The sequence below is a fragment of the Felis catus genome, chromosome B2 (genome assembly GCF_018350175.1).
Source record: "Felis catus isolate Fca126 chromosome B2, F.catus_Fca126_mat1.0, whole genome shotgun sequence".
NCBI lineage: Eukaryota > Metazoa > Chordata > Mammalia > Carnivora > Felidae > Felis > Felis catus.
In genome coordinates this window covers 37,891,112-37,904,894 of record NC_058372.1, presented here as the reverse complement: position 1 = coordinate 37,904,894, position 13,783 = coordinate 37,891,112, and the positions used below count along the sequence as shown (strand labels likewise).

Sequence of the window (13,783 nt, the reverse complement as noted above, 5' to 3'; positions counted from 1 at the left end):
AAAGCTGCCCCACAAAGAATAATCTACCTTTGCCTCCCTCCCAAATACCAGCCATTTCTGGGTCACTCTGAAGATCTGTATCTGCTCCAAGGGGTCTGGGCTTGTTATGGTATCCCCAAACTCCTTTAGAGCTGAGAAGATCCCTCTTGGAGAGAAATGGTCCAGAACTGGATTTATATGGCTGTAGCAAGTGTCCAAAGGGATCATAAAGAACATAGCCTGGACACCCCTGCAAACACGGGGTACTTTTTGTTTTACTGTTCCAGAAACTATCTCTATGCATCTTTAAAACATTTTTGTGAGATAGGCAGGCATTCTAATCCCACTTTTACAAGTGAGGAAATAGAGACTAATAAAGGTAAGAGATTCGCCTAAAATCACACAAGTGTGCAGCTGGTTTCTACCTCTGTGTCCTGGGTTCTTTCTTTTATTATGCACTGCTTTCATTTCCCCCATTTTTAAAGACCATGCTTTCCAATCCGTAATCCCATTTTGAATTTTAATTATTCTCTTGAACAATTTTAGAGCCCTTTCTGGAAAGGACATTGGGATTGCCTCTATAACACTCATTGCAGGAGTAGCATCCAGGGGCCCATCCCAGCTCTAGGAGTAGACCTTGACTAGTGTAGGCTAGGTGGGACCTTGGCTAGAGTGATTGGTTCAGGGATGGGCCCGTGACCCATGTTTGTCCCTAGGAAAGCTCAGAATGTATGTTTAATAATTAGAGAACTTTATCACATCAGTTATAAATAAGAACATTGGTCAGCCATCTGGTGGCCATGAAGAGAGGCAGACTTCTATAACATAGAAGGTAGAGCAGATACTGGTGAAAACTAAGTCCTCGGTGGTAGCACTGCCCTTTCCTTAAAACTTTCCTATTGCACATGGGCCAATACATCTCCCTTAGGATTAAATCCAGTTTGTACATTTTCTGTCATTGCAACCAAAAGCAAGTTAAAAACTCCATTTACCTGAATACCAACAGGAAATTTAATAAGCGTATTCTCTTTCATATCATCTAAGTTTCATCAAGCTGTTGAATAGAAGAAATATTATTTCCTGAAACAGGAAAAAAATAGTGACACTTGTTTTATGAAAGAATTTCAAAGTACTTCCAATACTGTTAGATACTTAATTATGATTCATAATTAATAATGCCACCCTCTCCACACATCCGTCCCACCAACCCCTCCCTGTTTGGTCTGGTGTTTGATATTTGGGCCTGCCTTGCTTGTTATAGATATTTCATTTGTCCTCTTGGCTCTGAGGCTTTGGAGTTCTGCTCAGTGTCCCCTGCTGCCTACTGTCTTGCCACTCAGATTTGGGTCTGCCATGTTCCCCACTTCCTTTCCAATTATATCAAAACTCAGTTCTGCCAAATCTCGTTGCATACTATTGACCCTCGCACTGTCTTCCTAGGTGAAGCTAATTAGTCTACTCATTTATTTGTTCATTTATTTCACATAAATGCGTCAAGTGCATGTTGTATTAGTCAGATTTCTTAGTTGTGAACTGGAAAACCCACTGTAGCTAATTTAAGCAGTGTAGAGTTTATTAAACATAAAGAGTCTCAAGAAAAGTTGAGAGCTGGACTTGGATACTATCCAGCTAGGAGCAGAGCAAACAGGAGACACATCCAACCACACCACTGAACTGCTCTGCAAAACATTACCATTACCCCAGTTGGCACTCAGGGCATTAAGTCCTGGATTCCAGAAAGTTCCTGCAGCTTCCTCAAAGAAACCAGATGCCTTTGCCACCACATTGTCCTACAAATCTGATCTTCCTCCTGTGGCCACCACCTCTCATGACTCACCTCCCAGTTCCACACTGGGTGTCCTTTTGATGGAGCTAGGTCTCTTGTGGAAAGTTGAGTCGTAAGAGAGACTAGGTCCTTTTTTTTTTTTTCCAAGTTTATTTATTTATCTTCAGAGAAATAGAGACAGCATGCATGGGGAAGGGGCAGAGTGAGAGAGGGAGAGAGAATCCCAAGCAGACTCTGTGCTGCCAGTGCAGAGCCTGATGTAGGGCTTGAATCCATAAAACTATGAGATCATGACCTGAGCAGAAACCAAGAGCTGGACTCTTTAACCAAGTGTGTTACCCAGGCGCCCCAGGCTGCTCACTTCTAATGGAAGGTGTGCGGCCATCAGCTCAGACTAAAGGCAGGGAGAGGAGGCCATGTGGAGGTTTGAAACAAAAGGATAAGATGTGAAGGCCTCATTTCTGAGAGTGGAGAAGTAATTATTGAGAGGAATATCACAGGATACCTGGTTTGCAGTAAAATGTGTGGTCAGCAAAATAAAGCGAGATCCAGTGGTCGTTTGTGTTTTTGCTCCAAACAGCCCTCAAAAACAATCTTGTTTTGTAAACCAAGGGAGTAGAAGAGGTTCTGTTGGTGGGAATTACACACCTGAGAGCGGGGAGGATCAGAACAGTGACAGGTGTTGGCAGAAGTATTTTCGAGAGTCAGGGCCTGGTGATGCCCTTCAAGTCACATCTGTGCGTGACCTATTCCTGATGCTTGGGATGGGCATCTAGCACTGGGTTCGTCTTTCCAGGAAAACCCCGAACCCCTGGTGGCTTCCTTTGGGAACCCCCACAGCAGCCTTTCATCCAGCTAGTTCCTTCTCATTAAGTACCTAACACACTTGCGAAAAGTAAGATGAACGAGACTCAGAACCAACATAAACTTCCCCCATCACTTACAATGGTAGCAAACACGTATAGAGCACTTCTTATGAGCGGGGTACTTCTTAAAGCAGTTTGTACATTTTAACTCTAAATCATGCCAGCTTCCTATGAGGGAGATACTATCTTTTGTTTTATAGTTGAGGAGATTGAGGCAGAGATGTTGAGCGACCTGTCCTAGTAAGGCTAGGATGTCAGACCTGAACAATGTGGCACCCGATTCTCAGGTCTCTACCACTAACCCCTGCCGTCTCATAGTTCTTATATACTGTTCTGCCTCTTCTACCTTGAAGATGGGTCATATCAATCGATTTTGGTAGGATTTAAAAAATCTGGCATGATCTACTCTTGAGGTTTTTTTAAAAAAAATGTTTATTTAGTTTTTGAGAAAGAGTGAGAGAGCACGAGCAGGAGAGGGGCAGAGAGATAGGGAAAGAGAGAATCCCAAACAACCTTTGCACTATCAGCGTGCAGAGTCTGACACTGGGCTTGATCTCATGGAACCGTGAGATCTTGACCTGAGCTGGAATCAAGAGTCAGACGCTTAACCAACTGAGCCACCCAGGTGCCCCTACTCTTGAGTTTTTATATAAATTTTCCAATGGCTGAAAACAGGATAATAACATACCCTGTTCTGTACCAAGTTATATCATCTGTCCAAAAATTACAGCATTCACGGTAGTATGTTTTTGCTAAGTTTACTTCCCTCTGCTTCCACCGTTATTATACCAAATATTGTAAAGATATTTATTCTGAGCCCAAGTTTTAGATGTCACCCTGCATTGTTGCGATTTCTGTTTGTATTTTCACTGTAGTTGCGGCTTAGTTGACTGTCAAATGTGCATTTTCTGCTAATCTAATGCCATTATTTTTCTACTGTGCCACAGGTGATCATTGCTCTTTCAGAAAAACACCGTTCCCACATTCCCTACAGGAACTCCATGATGACCAGTGTCCTAAGAGACAGTCTGGGAGGGAACTGCATGACGACCATGATTGCAACACTCTCTTTAGAGAAAAGGAATATCGACGTATGTTGGTTCCTTCTGGGGATCTCAGTCTGAGTTTCTGTTGCTAGTTTATGAGATGGAGTTGAAGGTCCTGGGTGGGTTTCCATCTTTTCAGCTGCTTTCAGACGCAAATACCCTGCAGAGTTCACAGCTTTGGTTTGTTTGCCGGCATTTTAATCATCCCCTTTGAGAATGGACTTCACACGCGCAGGATGGTGGGAAAAAGGCTCATACACGGGTTTTGGGAAGCCCGCTGGTGGGTTAGTAATGTTGGCTGGAAGACACGAGAGAAGAGACTCATTAGCTTCTGTTCCGTTTTGCTCCTGAATACTGAGATACCTTGGAAGCACCTCCAAGAGGTGTCCCTGGACGTGTCGCTGAGCGCATTGCACAGGCCGTTTTGTCAGGGGCTGGCTTCTGACTGGCTTTCCTGGGTTGCTTTAGAGTCAGCTTGGCGTTTTACACATTTCAGTTGAATGCCTGGGGTCTAGACTTTTCTCCCAAAGAGGAAAGCAGGAAGTGGCAGGGTGTCTTTCAAAACAAGGCCAAGCCCTAAGTGCATTCTAGGGTGCCTTGAAAAGCCTCTCTTTTTGGTCTGTTACAAATGTTTATTTTATAGTCTTTCATGTTTGTGAATTATAATAGTACCTGCTATGATTATGATTTGTATATGTAGTTTTCGGGTTGAATAGATCAGTAGTTGAAAAAAACATACCAGTCGCCACTCAGGACCTCACTATCTCCCACAGTTTTGGCATTGATCATATTATTAAGCCAAAATAAAATTTTTATTAAAGTTTTTATTAAAATAATGTTCTAAAGCAAAGCTTCCTAATTTGGAAGACTGATTCCTCATTGTGTTTTATACACATCACTCTTTAGGTGTGCGTCTTTCTTCTGTGAACAAAAATTAAGTTTTATCTCTCAAAGTCATAACATTTTAAGGAGTTATTTTGCTTCCTTAGGAGTCTATATCTACCTGCAGATTTGCACAACGAGTGGCTCTCATAAAGAATGAAGCTGTTCTCAATGAAGAAATCGATCCCAGATTGGTAAGCCACTTTTAACTTACTATGTTAAAAAAAAAAGAAAAAAGTATATCATAGATGAGCAAAACTAGAGGAGCACGTCCTCTGTTCCAGGCAGTGTTCTAAGTGTTGGAACTGTATTTTATTTAATTCTGATGACAACCTTACAAGTAGATGTTAACTCCATCCCCACTTGACGGATGACAAAACTGAGGCACAGAAATGGTAAATAACTTGTGTAGAGTCACAGCGCCATAAGCGGCAGAGCCAGGATTCAGGTGCAGATGGTCTGACTCAAGGGCCTGCCACCTGCAGTCCCATCAGTCTGCTCCCAAGATGTGCAGTGAGTCCCGAGGATGTGTATGATGCAGTCACATCCACTTATATTTACATGCAGCTGGTGGCCTTTCAGAAAACATCAGTTTAACTTTCTAGAGATGATAATAATAGGCCATCTTTTATAAAAGCTAACAGAGAAGAAGTTCTAATGGTTATTAAGTAGAACCATATTTTGCATAACTGTCCTGTTATTTAGAGATTTAAAAAAAAAATTCATCATGGGTCTGGTCCGTGGAAAAATAGCCAAGCTTCTAGTTTTATAGCAATGAGTCCTGCTTTATCAAAGTGCTTTTTTAAAGCAAAAATATTTGCAAGTTACATGACTCAGATCCTCATTTTAAATGCAGATGTTTTCTCTTTATTTTGTTAGTCTTCTCTGAACGAAATACAACATGGAATCAACTTATGCCAACATTGAAGATGTTGAAATAGAATATTTCAGTTTTGTACATTCCCAAATTAAGATTATATTACTTTTCAAATCACTCAGCTCTTAAAATTTTCTCTAGAACAGAAGCTGGCATAAGCTTAGCAGGATGCGTTATAAAAAGATGATGAAATCTTACCAACAGCGCCTCATTTACAAATTTCTCAAATTCTAAAAAAAAAAAAAAAAAAAAAAAAAGCCCTTCTCAAATTCACTGTTACCCATATTAATTATTTCCTTTGGATTGTGCGCCCTGTCTCCCCTGAAGTCATTGCATTAAAGTGTAGAGGTAAAGAGGTAACAGGAATAATGAGGTTATTTGTTTTACTCTCCTCCCCTCAGGAACTTAAGCTGCCCTGATGGAAATCTCCTCTGGAGAAACCAAATGGGTGAGGTAGGGTCTCTTTCTAGCACAGGCCCTGGTGAAACAACAGCATAACACAAGACCTCCCCCCTCCCCCCGCTGAAAGAAGGAGTCAGAATTCAAAGGCATGAGTCAAGTGAAATGGAACTTGTAAAATGAATTCCTCTACCATCCCTCCTTCTCCAGCAAGCAGCCCGGTAGCATCACTGAGCAGAGTGAGAAAGACAGGAATGAGCTATTAGCCCAAAGACAAAAATTAGTGCATAATTGAAGGAAAATAAACACATTAGACACTAGAGGGTCTTTTTCTTTAAGTGTTTAAAAAACAAAGAGAGACTTTTCTTTGAAGGAACTTGAAGAATGTGAAAAAAAAGATGAACATTATCATGTGTTTGATGTAGGGCTTGTGAGAAGCTTAACGAAAAGAGAAACCCGAATCAAAGCTGATAGCTGATAATTGAACAAATGTTGAGGTCTTCCTGATGCAGAATTAATCTGGTAATTGACAAGTATTATCTCCTGGCCTCTTTAATGGCTTCTAGAACTGACATTACTGTTCATTACTCTATGTACAGAGCTTTTCTGAAGCATAAGTGACAATTACAAATTTATCCTCAAAACCACCTAAAACACAACTTGAATGGGATTTCCAATATCTTACTGTCAAAATCCAATGGCACACAGGAAGCCAGCCCTCTGAGAGCAGGATCATCAAGGATTTGACTTGCTTTCTTTACAAGTATTAATACCTCAGGGAGACAATATGATAAAAGAATTGTAAGCAGGCCAGAGTCTGTGGTGACTGGGCATGGCCCCAAATCTTCTAAGGAAGGCTCTCATTCCAAAGTTTCTACACTAATTTGATGCGAGATGTGACTGTACTAATCTCAAAATCATGAAAAGTTGGCTTAGTTTTGAGATTTCTGTTCAGTAACAGAAGATAATTTGGTTGTTAGATTTGACTTTGAAAGCCTTAGCAGATGTAGAAAATATGGCATCAATATTAATTTAGTGGAGCAGGAGGTGGGGGGAGGGGAGGTTCGAATACAAATGAATGACTCACATAGTTCCTGTCTAAGGATTTTCACTCTGCAGAGCTTGATGATTCCAAGCATGTTTTTGAAAAGGAGCAAACAACCAAAACCCACTCAATCCTGTGCATTTAAATGAAATTCCAGGAGCACTGATGTGTTCAAAATACACAGTCACCATGTTCTTTGGAACATCAGGTCTAGTTGATGTGGCAGAGATAATCTGAAACCCACCTATATAAAATTCGACGGGCACGTTTGACATATATGTCTGAAGTTGAATGAAGTAAATAAGGGGATTCTCCAGGGCCCAGAAACAAAGTTGAGGCTGCAGTTGTCCTGGAGTAGAAGAGGTGAAGGGGATTGTAAGAAAAGCATCAGAGTTGAAGCCCTGGAACCTTGGAAGACAGATGATGAACCCGTGACACCCTGTCTGCTTCCCAACATAAAACGAGTGAAAAGGTGAACCAGAAAGGGGAAAAAAAATCTGTCCACTGACATAGGGAGATGCTAGTGAAGCTTGTCTGCCTTAGCCTGAATTTTAGGTGGAGCAAAATATGGTTTCTCTGAAAGTTTGAAATCCTAATGCTCTGCTACACATGGGTTTGAAGTTCAAATTTACAAACTCCCTTGGTCTGGTAGACCCCAAGCCAAGAAGTCAGATAAATGAGTGAGAAAAATAAATCCAAAACAGTAGAAAGACAGAAATAAAAGTGTGGAAATGAGTGAAAACAAAACCCAAAGCGGAGATACAGTGGAGAAGAGCAACAAACCCCAGAAGCTGATTTTTAATCTAATAATAAAATGAACAAATCTCTGGAAAGATTAATGAAGAAAAGAATAAAGAAGGCAGAAATCGATACAATATTTGCAATGAAAAGAGGACTTACCTATAGGCACAGGAGATATCTTAAAATAATAATAAAAGTATTTTGAGTGACTTTATGGCTGTAAATTTGGAAACAAAATAGACAATGTCCTACAAAAATATCACACTGAAACTAATGCAAGAAGCATTAAAAAAGCATGAATAGATGTATGACTAATGACTAGATTCAATACTAACAAAGCTACCAAAAGGAGAGAAAGAAAAACAGAAAAAGAGAAAGAAGAAAGAGAGAAGTGATGGAGGAAGGGAGAAAAAAAGACAGGAAGGAAAGAAGGATGGACCAGACTCGATGTGTTTTTAAGTTGGTCGAATATTGAAGGAAGAGTATAAATTGAATTCAGCCTGCTAATTTTTGTTTTAGGGAATTTGCATTACGACCATATATTATTAATATGATATATGGTATCATGAGCTAGTTGGGTTTATTTTGGGAATTTAAAGGTAATCTATCATTAGAAAACATGTTAATGTATAGTAAAAGAGTAAGAGCCATGGGAAAAATAAACACCAAATTTCAGGTAATGGGAACAGGGAATTCATTTAGGGAAGGCTATACAGAGACTTGGGCTTCAAAAGAGTAATGTTTTATTTCTTAAGCTAAGTAGTAGGTATATAGGTATTTACTTAAGCTAACTAGTGGATTTATAAGGTATACTTTATGTCTTTTTGTACATTGGAAGTAGTTCATACGGAAAAAAAGTCACATGAATTAAGGTGACTTATCATATTCACAGTTTAAAAGAGAAAAATTATCACATTACTAGATGCAGAAAAAGTATTTGATAACATTAAACATTCATCCATAGTTTGAAAAGACTCGTCAAACTATGAATGTTAGTGAACATCCTTCAAGTGATTAAGGGTATCAACCGAAAGCTAGAGCAAACATTTTAAAGGTGAAATGTTAGAAGGAATAAGATCAGAATATCGGAAGCATTATACTTGGAAGTCCTAGCTAGGACAGAGACATTAAAAAAATAATAATAATAGTTGATGAGGATTTGAAAAGAAGAAAACATCTGTCATTGCTTACAGATAATTTAATTGCTTATATAGAACATCTAAGAATATTTAATGATTAATAGAAACAAAACAATGTTCAGAAAATTATGTGGCACATAATTCATACATAAAAATTGTCTTCCTATAAATCAAAGCCAACAATTAGAATATGTAATATTATAAAAATTTCATTTACAGCAGCAACAAAAACTTGAAAATTCTAGGAAAAAAAACTCTAATTAAACATTTATAGAAAACGTGATACATCTTTATTAAAAGGAACCGGTGGAAGGCCATACTATATTCATGGATGAGAGGATTCAGCATGACTAATTTGATAAGTCTTACCAAATTACTCCTTTAATCGAATTTATTTCTGGCTAAAAATTGAGGAGGACCTTTGGGGAAATTTTATAAGCTGCATCTCAAACTTATACGAAAGTACAAATGACCAAGAATAGCCATGTCTGTTTTGGAAAGGAATAAAATGAAAGTGGCTTGTTCTATCTAGCTGCCAAAGTTTCCTAAGATATAATCATTAAAATAGCGTGGTATTGCCGCACATATAGTCAAGTACATAAATGTTTTTAACCAATGGCCCAGAAAAGGACACATTTATATGTAGAAATATGTTATGTAACAAAATTATAATAGCAAATCTTGCATGGTTAGCTGCTGTATAAAAAATAAAATTAGATCCATATCTCATACTTTATCCAAAATAAAAGCCCAAATGTGAAAAGCAAAGCTTTAAAACTTTTATAAGAATATATAGGAAAATATTCCTATGGTTTAAGGTAGAAAATAGATTTTGTTTACGAAGACACAAAACTACAACTCATAATGGAAGAAGTTGATAATGAAATCATACTGAAATTTAAAACTTTCACTTAACACAAAGAACACCACAAAATGGCATAGATTGGGAGAAATCATATACCTTACATAAAACTAATAATGGATTCATATATAAAGCAGCCTGCATAAGGCTTTCCATAAGGCTTTCCTTTTTCCATAAGGAAAAAAAAAACACAACTCAGTGGAAACAAACAAGAATATAAAGAAGTGATTTACAGAAGAGGAAACCAAACAGCTGATATACATATGCAGAGATGACCAACCTCCCTAGTAATCAGAAAATGCATATTTGAACTAAACAAGGTGCCATTTTACATCTTCCAGACCGGCAAAATTAAAGCGTCTGTCAGTACTCCATAAGCAGTGAAGTAAATGTGGGCAAACAGGAACTGTATATCATGGATGAAGAATCTAAGTTTATACAACTACTCTGAAGACCAACTTAGCAAGACATAGTGAAGGGGAGGGAGATGCACAGACTCTCCAACCATGCAGTTTTGTTTCTAAGTGCACACATCAGAGGCACTCACATATGTGCCCAAGGATGTGTTCATAGTGTTGATAGCCACATTGTTTATAAAAGCAAAAGTAAAAATCCTAAATGTCCATCCACAGGAGACAGAGATAAATTGTGACATAGTCCTTTACTGAAGCAGTATATGCCCATGAAAATTAATGAACTAGAGCTACATGTAGCAGTATAAATAATCTCAAAAAAAGAAGTTACCATTCCATGTAGTATGGTAACATTTACATAAGGTTTAAAGCATGGAAAACGATACCATCTATGACTTACAGTGCCATCCATAGGTATAGTTGGAGGAAACATATGAAAACATGCAGGGAGATGCTCTCCACTATATATAGTACAGTGATCACCCCAGGAAGGACAGAAAAGGAATAGAAATTAGGAGCTCCGGTTACATAAGTAGTGTTTTATTTGTTAAAATAAATTCTAGAACTATTTTGACAAAATGTTGAGATTTAACAAAGCTGGGTGGTAGGGCCAGGGGTGGCTTTCCGATCATTCTCCGTATGTTTTTGTGTCCTTAAAATAATTCGTAATTTGCAAAGATGTATGTTCTCTGTCACCAAGTTCCCTTTAATGAGGAGGTGACATTGATTCTCCCGCCTTGCCGTTTGTAGATGATTATACGCCTACAAAAAGAAATTCAGGAGCTGAAGGATGAACTGGCCATTGTCACTGGGGAGCAGAGGACAGAGGCGCTCACAGATGCAGAGCTCCTTGAGTAAGCCTGCAGACCTTTTTCCTTTTCTTTTTCTTTAACAGTGAAAGTTTGTGTTAACTCCTTTGTTGGCCCTAATGTTATGAATTCACCTCAAAGCACGAAGGTCTCCTGGGACAGTCTGAAATTGCATTTAGGCGCCAGTTAAGAGTGGCGGCTTTCCATGAAAAGCTGGATAAGGCTGGCAGTGTTTTTGCCGCCTCAGCTTTGAGGAAGTAAAGAACAGAGCATAGAAAGGATGGGAATATCCTTCTCATGCCAGCTGAAGAGAAGGGCTTGTGTAATAGTCGTGCAATTAAAAACATATACACCAACCCCTCATATGCTGTGGCTCTCAGATCTGAAAGGAATTCAAGAAATGTCCTTTGTATTAAAAAGTATCTTGTTGCAAGCACCAATTTATCCCATGCCAAGGTAGGCTCTCTCCTTTAATAAATAGATGGCCCATATATTATAGTTCAAATACTAGAAATGGGAATGAAAGCAGGTATTCAGGGCTTTATACAGCATGGCATCTGTCAGTGGCACAGTGTGGCTCTCATCCTCTCTCTGATCATGAGCCACAGTGGTGGACTTTCTTGTTGTTTCTGTGCAACTTATAAAGCATCTGTGGAGTGATAATAGTGGGCTGGACTTAGAAGGCAGTGATATTCTTTATTTCCAAAGGAGAAATAGAGATACACAAGATTTTTCTAAGGGCTTACAATCATTTCATCTAACCCTCTCTCAACAGAGAAAATGGGTAAGTAATAGAGTTGATGGAAATATTTTCTTTAAACTACTTCCTGGCTGTGCCTAAAGGTAGGTCTAAACATTGAGAAGCCTTAAGCAAGCTTTTTTTTTTAGAGCTTATTTATTTATTTTTGAGAGAGAGGGAGAGCGTGCATGAGTAGGGGAGCAGCAGAGACAGAGGGACACAGGATCCCAAGCAGGCTCCTCGCCATCAGCGCAGCATTCAGTGTGGGGCTCACACTCAGGAACCGTGAGATCATGACCTGAGCTGAGATTAAGAGTTGTACACTTAACTGACTGGGCCACCCAAGTGTCCCAAAGAAGCTTTCTGCTATAATCAAAGTTTCACTCTTCTAGGATAGCATCTAGAACACTCTGTTTAATAATAGGAGAGGCTCCTAAGGCTTTCCTTGTAAATTTGCTCTGTGGCATATATGCAATTAATGCCACAGTGATCTCTAATGATATCTTAGATGCTGAGAAAACCAAGCTGAGAATTCCCTCACTATGATGCTCCCTTCCCCTCAAAGAGAGGAATTACCAATTATTATCTTTGAAGATGCCTCTGCAGAATTTTGATCTTCAAGTCAGGGTTCAGCCAAGAAAAGAAAAACATTCTAGACCTCTCAACAGAAGGAATTTACCATGGGAAATTTGTTGCATGGGAGGTGGCATTGCAGGAAATACGCAGCACCCCAGACATCAGGAGCAGCAGGAGCCCTGACACCCTGGGATTGAAGGGATGATGGTAGAAGCTTATGTTACCAAAGTCTGAGACTGGAGCTCACCAGCCAGAGCTAACCCATAGTGATGCTGCCCCATGTAAACTGGACCACCAAAGAGCCACAGGTGCTATCAGAGACAGCATCCTGGCAGGGAGTCCTGGCTTCTCTCTCACACCATTTCCAGTCTTCTACCTGCACGTCCCACTGGCTGAACTTGCCCGGTAACCAGAAACGTGCCCAGAATTTGCCCAGAAACCATGCTCTCCCTGTTGGGAGAGTCAGAGAATGTAGTTTCCTGTGATGCAGGGTAAAAGAGGGGAAAAGTAGAAATCGGATCCAAGAGCAAGAAGGCAAATGGCCAGTACGTGAAATAAGTACCAGAGTTTTCGCTAAGCCCGGCACATCCCAAATGTTGTTCAGGAGGCTCAGTTTAAGGATAAGATTTTGCATGTGGTGGTTTTAAGATGTCCGCTCCCTCCACTGCACCGAGTCTGAAGAATTGTAGAACTGAAACATCTGAATCTGTAGCCACACCCAAGAATAAGATGGAAACGTCTCAGGGGACTAGAGGCTTCAAGGAGTTCCAGGTAGATTGAAAGGTGGGGTTTAGAGGGGTAAGAGGAAAGGGTAGACCAAGACTGGGCGCTGCACCGTAAAAGCTACAAGGCTCGACGGTGGCGCCCTGGAGCCGGAGAGGGCTGGGAGCAGCCTGCGACGATTTGGCAGAGCCATGGTAGTGAGTGCAGTCTGTCTTGTGAACCCCTGCGCGCTCCTTCTTCTCTGCTCCACCCAGTGTTTAGGTCAGCGTTTAGGATGGAGAAATAGGGAAAGGCCCCAGGTAGCTGATGATATCCAGGACAAACTGGGGACCAGAGAAGTCCTGAAGGCCAGCCGCCGTCCTCGGCTCTGCCCAAGCCCTGTTCCCACTGATAACAGTAAGGAGCATGGAGCATGAGCCCCCACAGCCGCTCGGCCCTCTTCCAGGACCACCTGCCCAGGGCTGAGAGTTTAGGAAAGATGAGTTCACAGTTGGGAACAACCAGAAACATGAGGACTGCCGACTTAGAGAAAGACCAGGACAAGGAGCCTTTACAGCTTGGAGGCTTCAGAACTAAATGTTATAAGAAGAGTGATTTAATATCTTTAGAGATGTACAAGACAGCATTATATCCACGAAACAACAGGACCTTTATTTTTATAAAACAGACTAAAGGAGATCTGAAAAATGAAGAAATGTAATTGTTGCCATTAAGAGCTTAATGGATGGCTCAGTGGCAGAATGAGAAAACAGAGGGGCAAATTAGTCAGCTAGGAAGATCAAGGCTAAGGAATTCTTCCAGAATAAAAGATGAAAGGAGAAAGGGAGAGACATTTAAAAGAAAGGAATCATAGAGATTAGCTCTAGATTTACTAATATCTAACAAATAGAAGTTTATAAAG

General features: G+C 40.1%; 1 protein-coding gene across 5 annotated transcripts in view; it reads left to right on the top strand.

Moving 5' to 3' along the window:
- Positions 1-13,783, top strand: part of KIF6 (kinesin family member 6) — a 386,490-nt gene that overhangs the window by 130,718 nt on the left and 241,989 nt on the right. For all 5 annotated transcript variants that reach the window (XM_019830554.3, XM_006931669.5, XM_045057492.1 and 2 more), the window contains 3 exons: positions 3,579-3,722; positions 4,667-4,753; positions 10,786-10,889. In XM_019830554.3, coding sequence (XP_019686113.1) covers positions 3,579-3,722; positions 4,667-4,753; positions 10,786-10,889 — 335 coding nt within the window. The remainder of the gene's footprint in view (positions 1-3,578; positions 3,723-4,666; positions 4,754-10,785; positions 10,890-13,783) is intronic.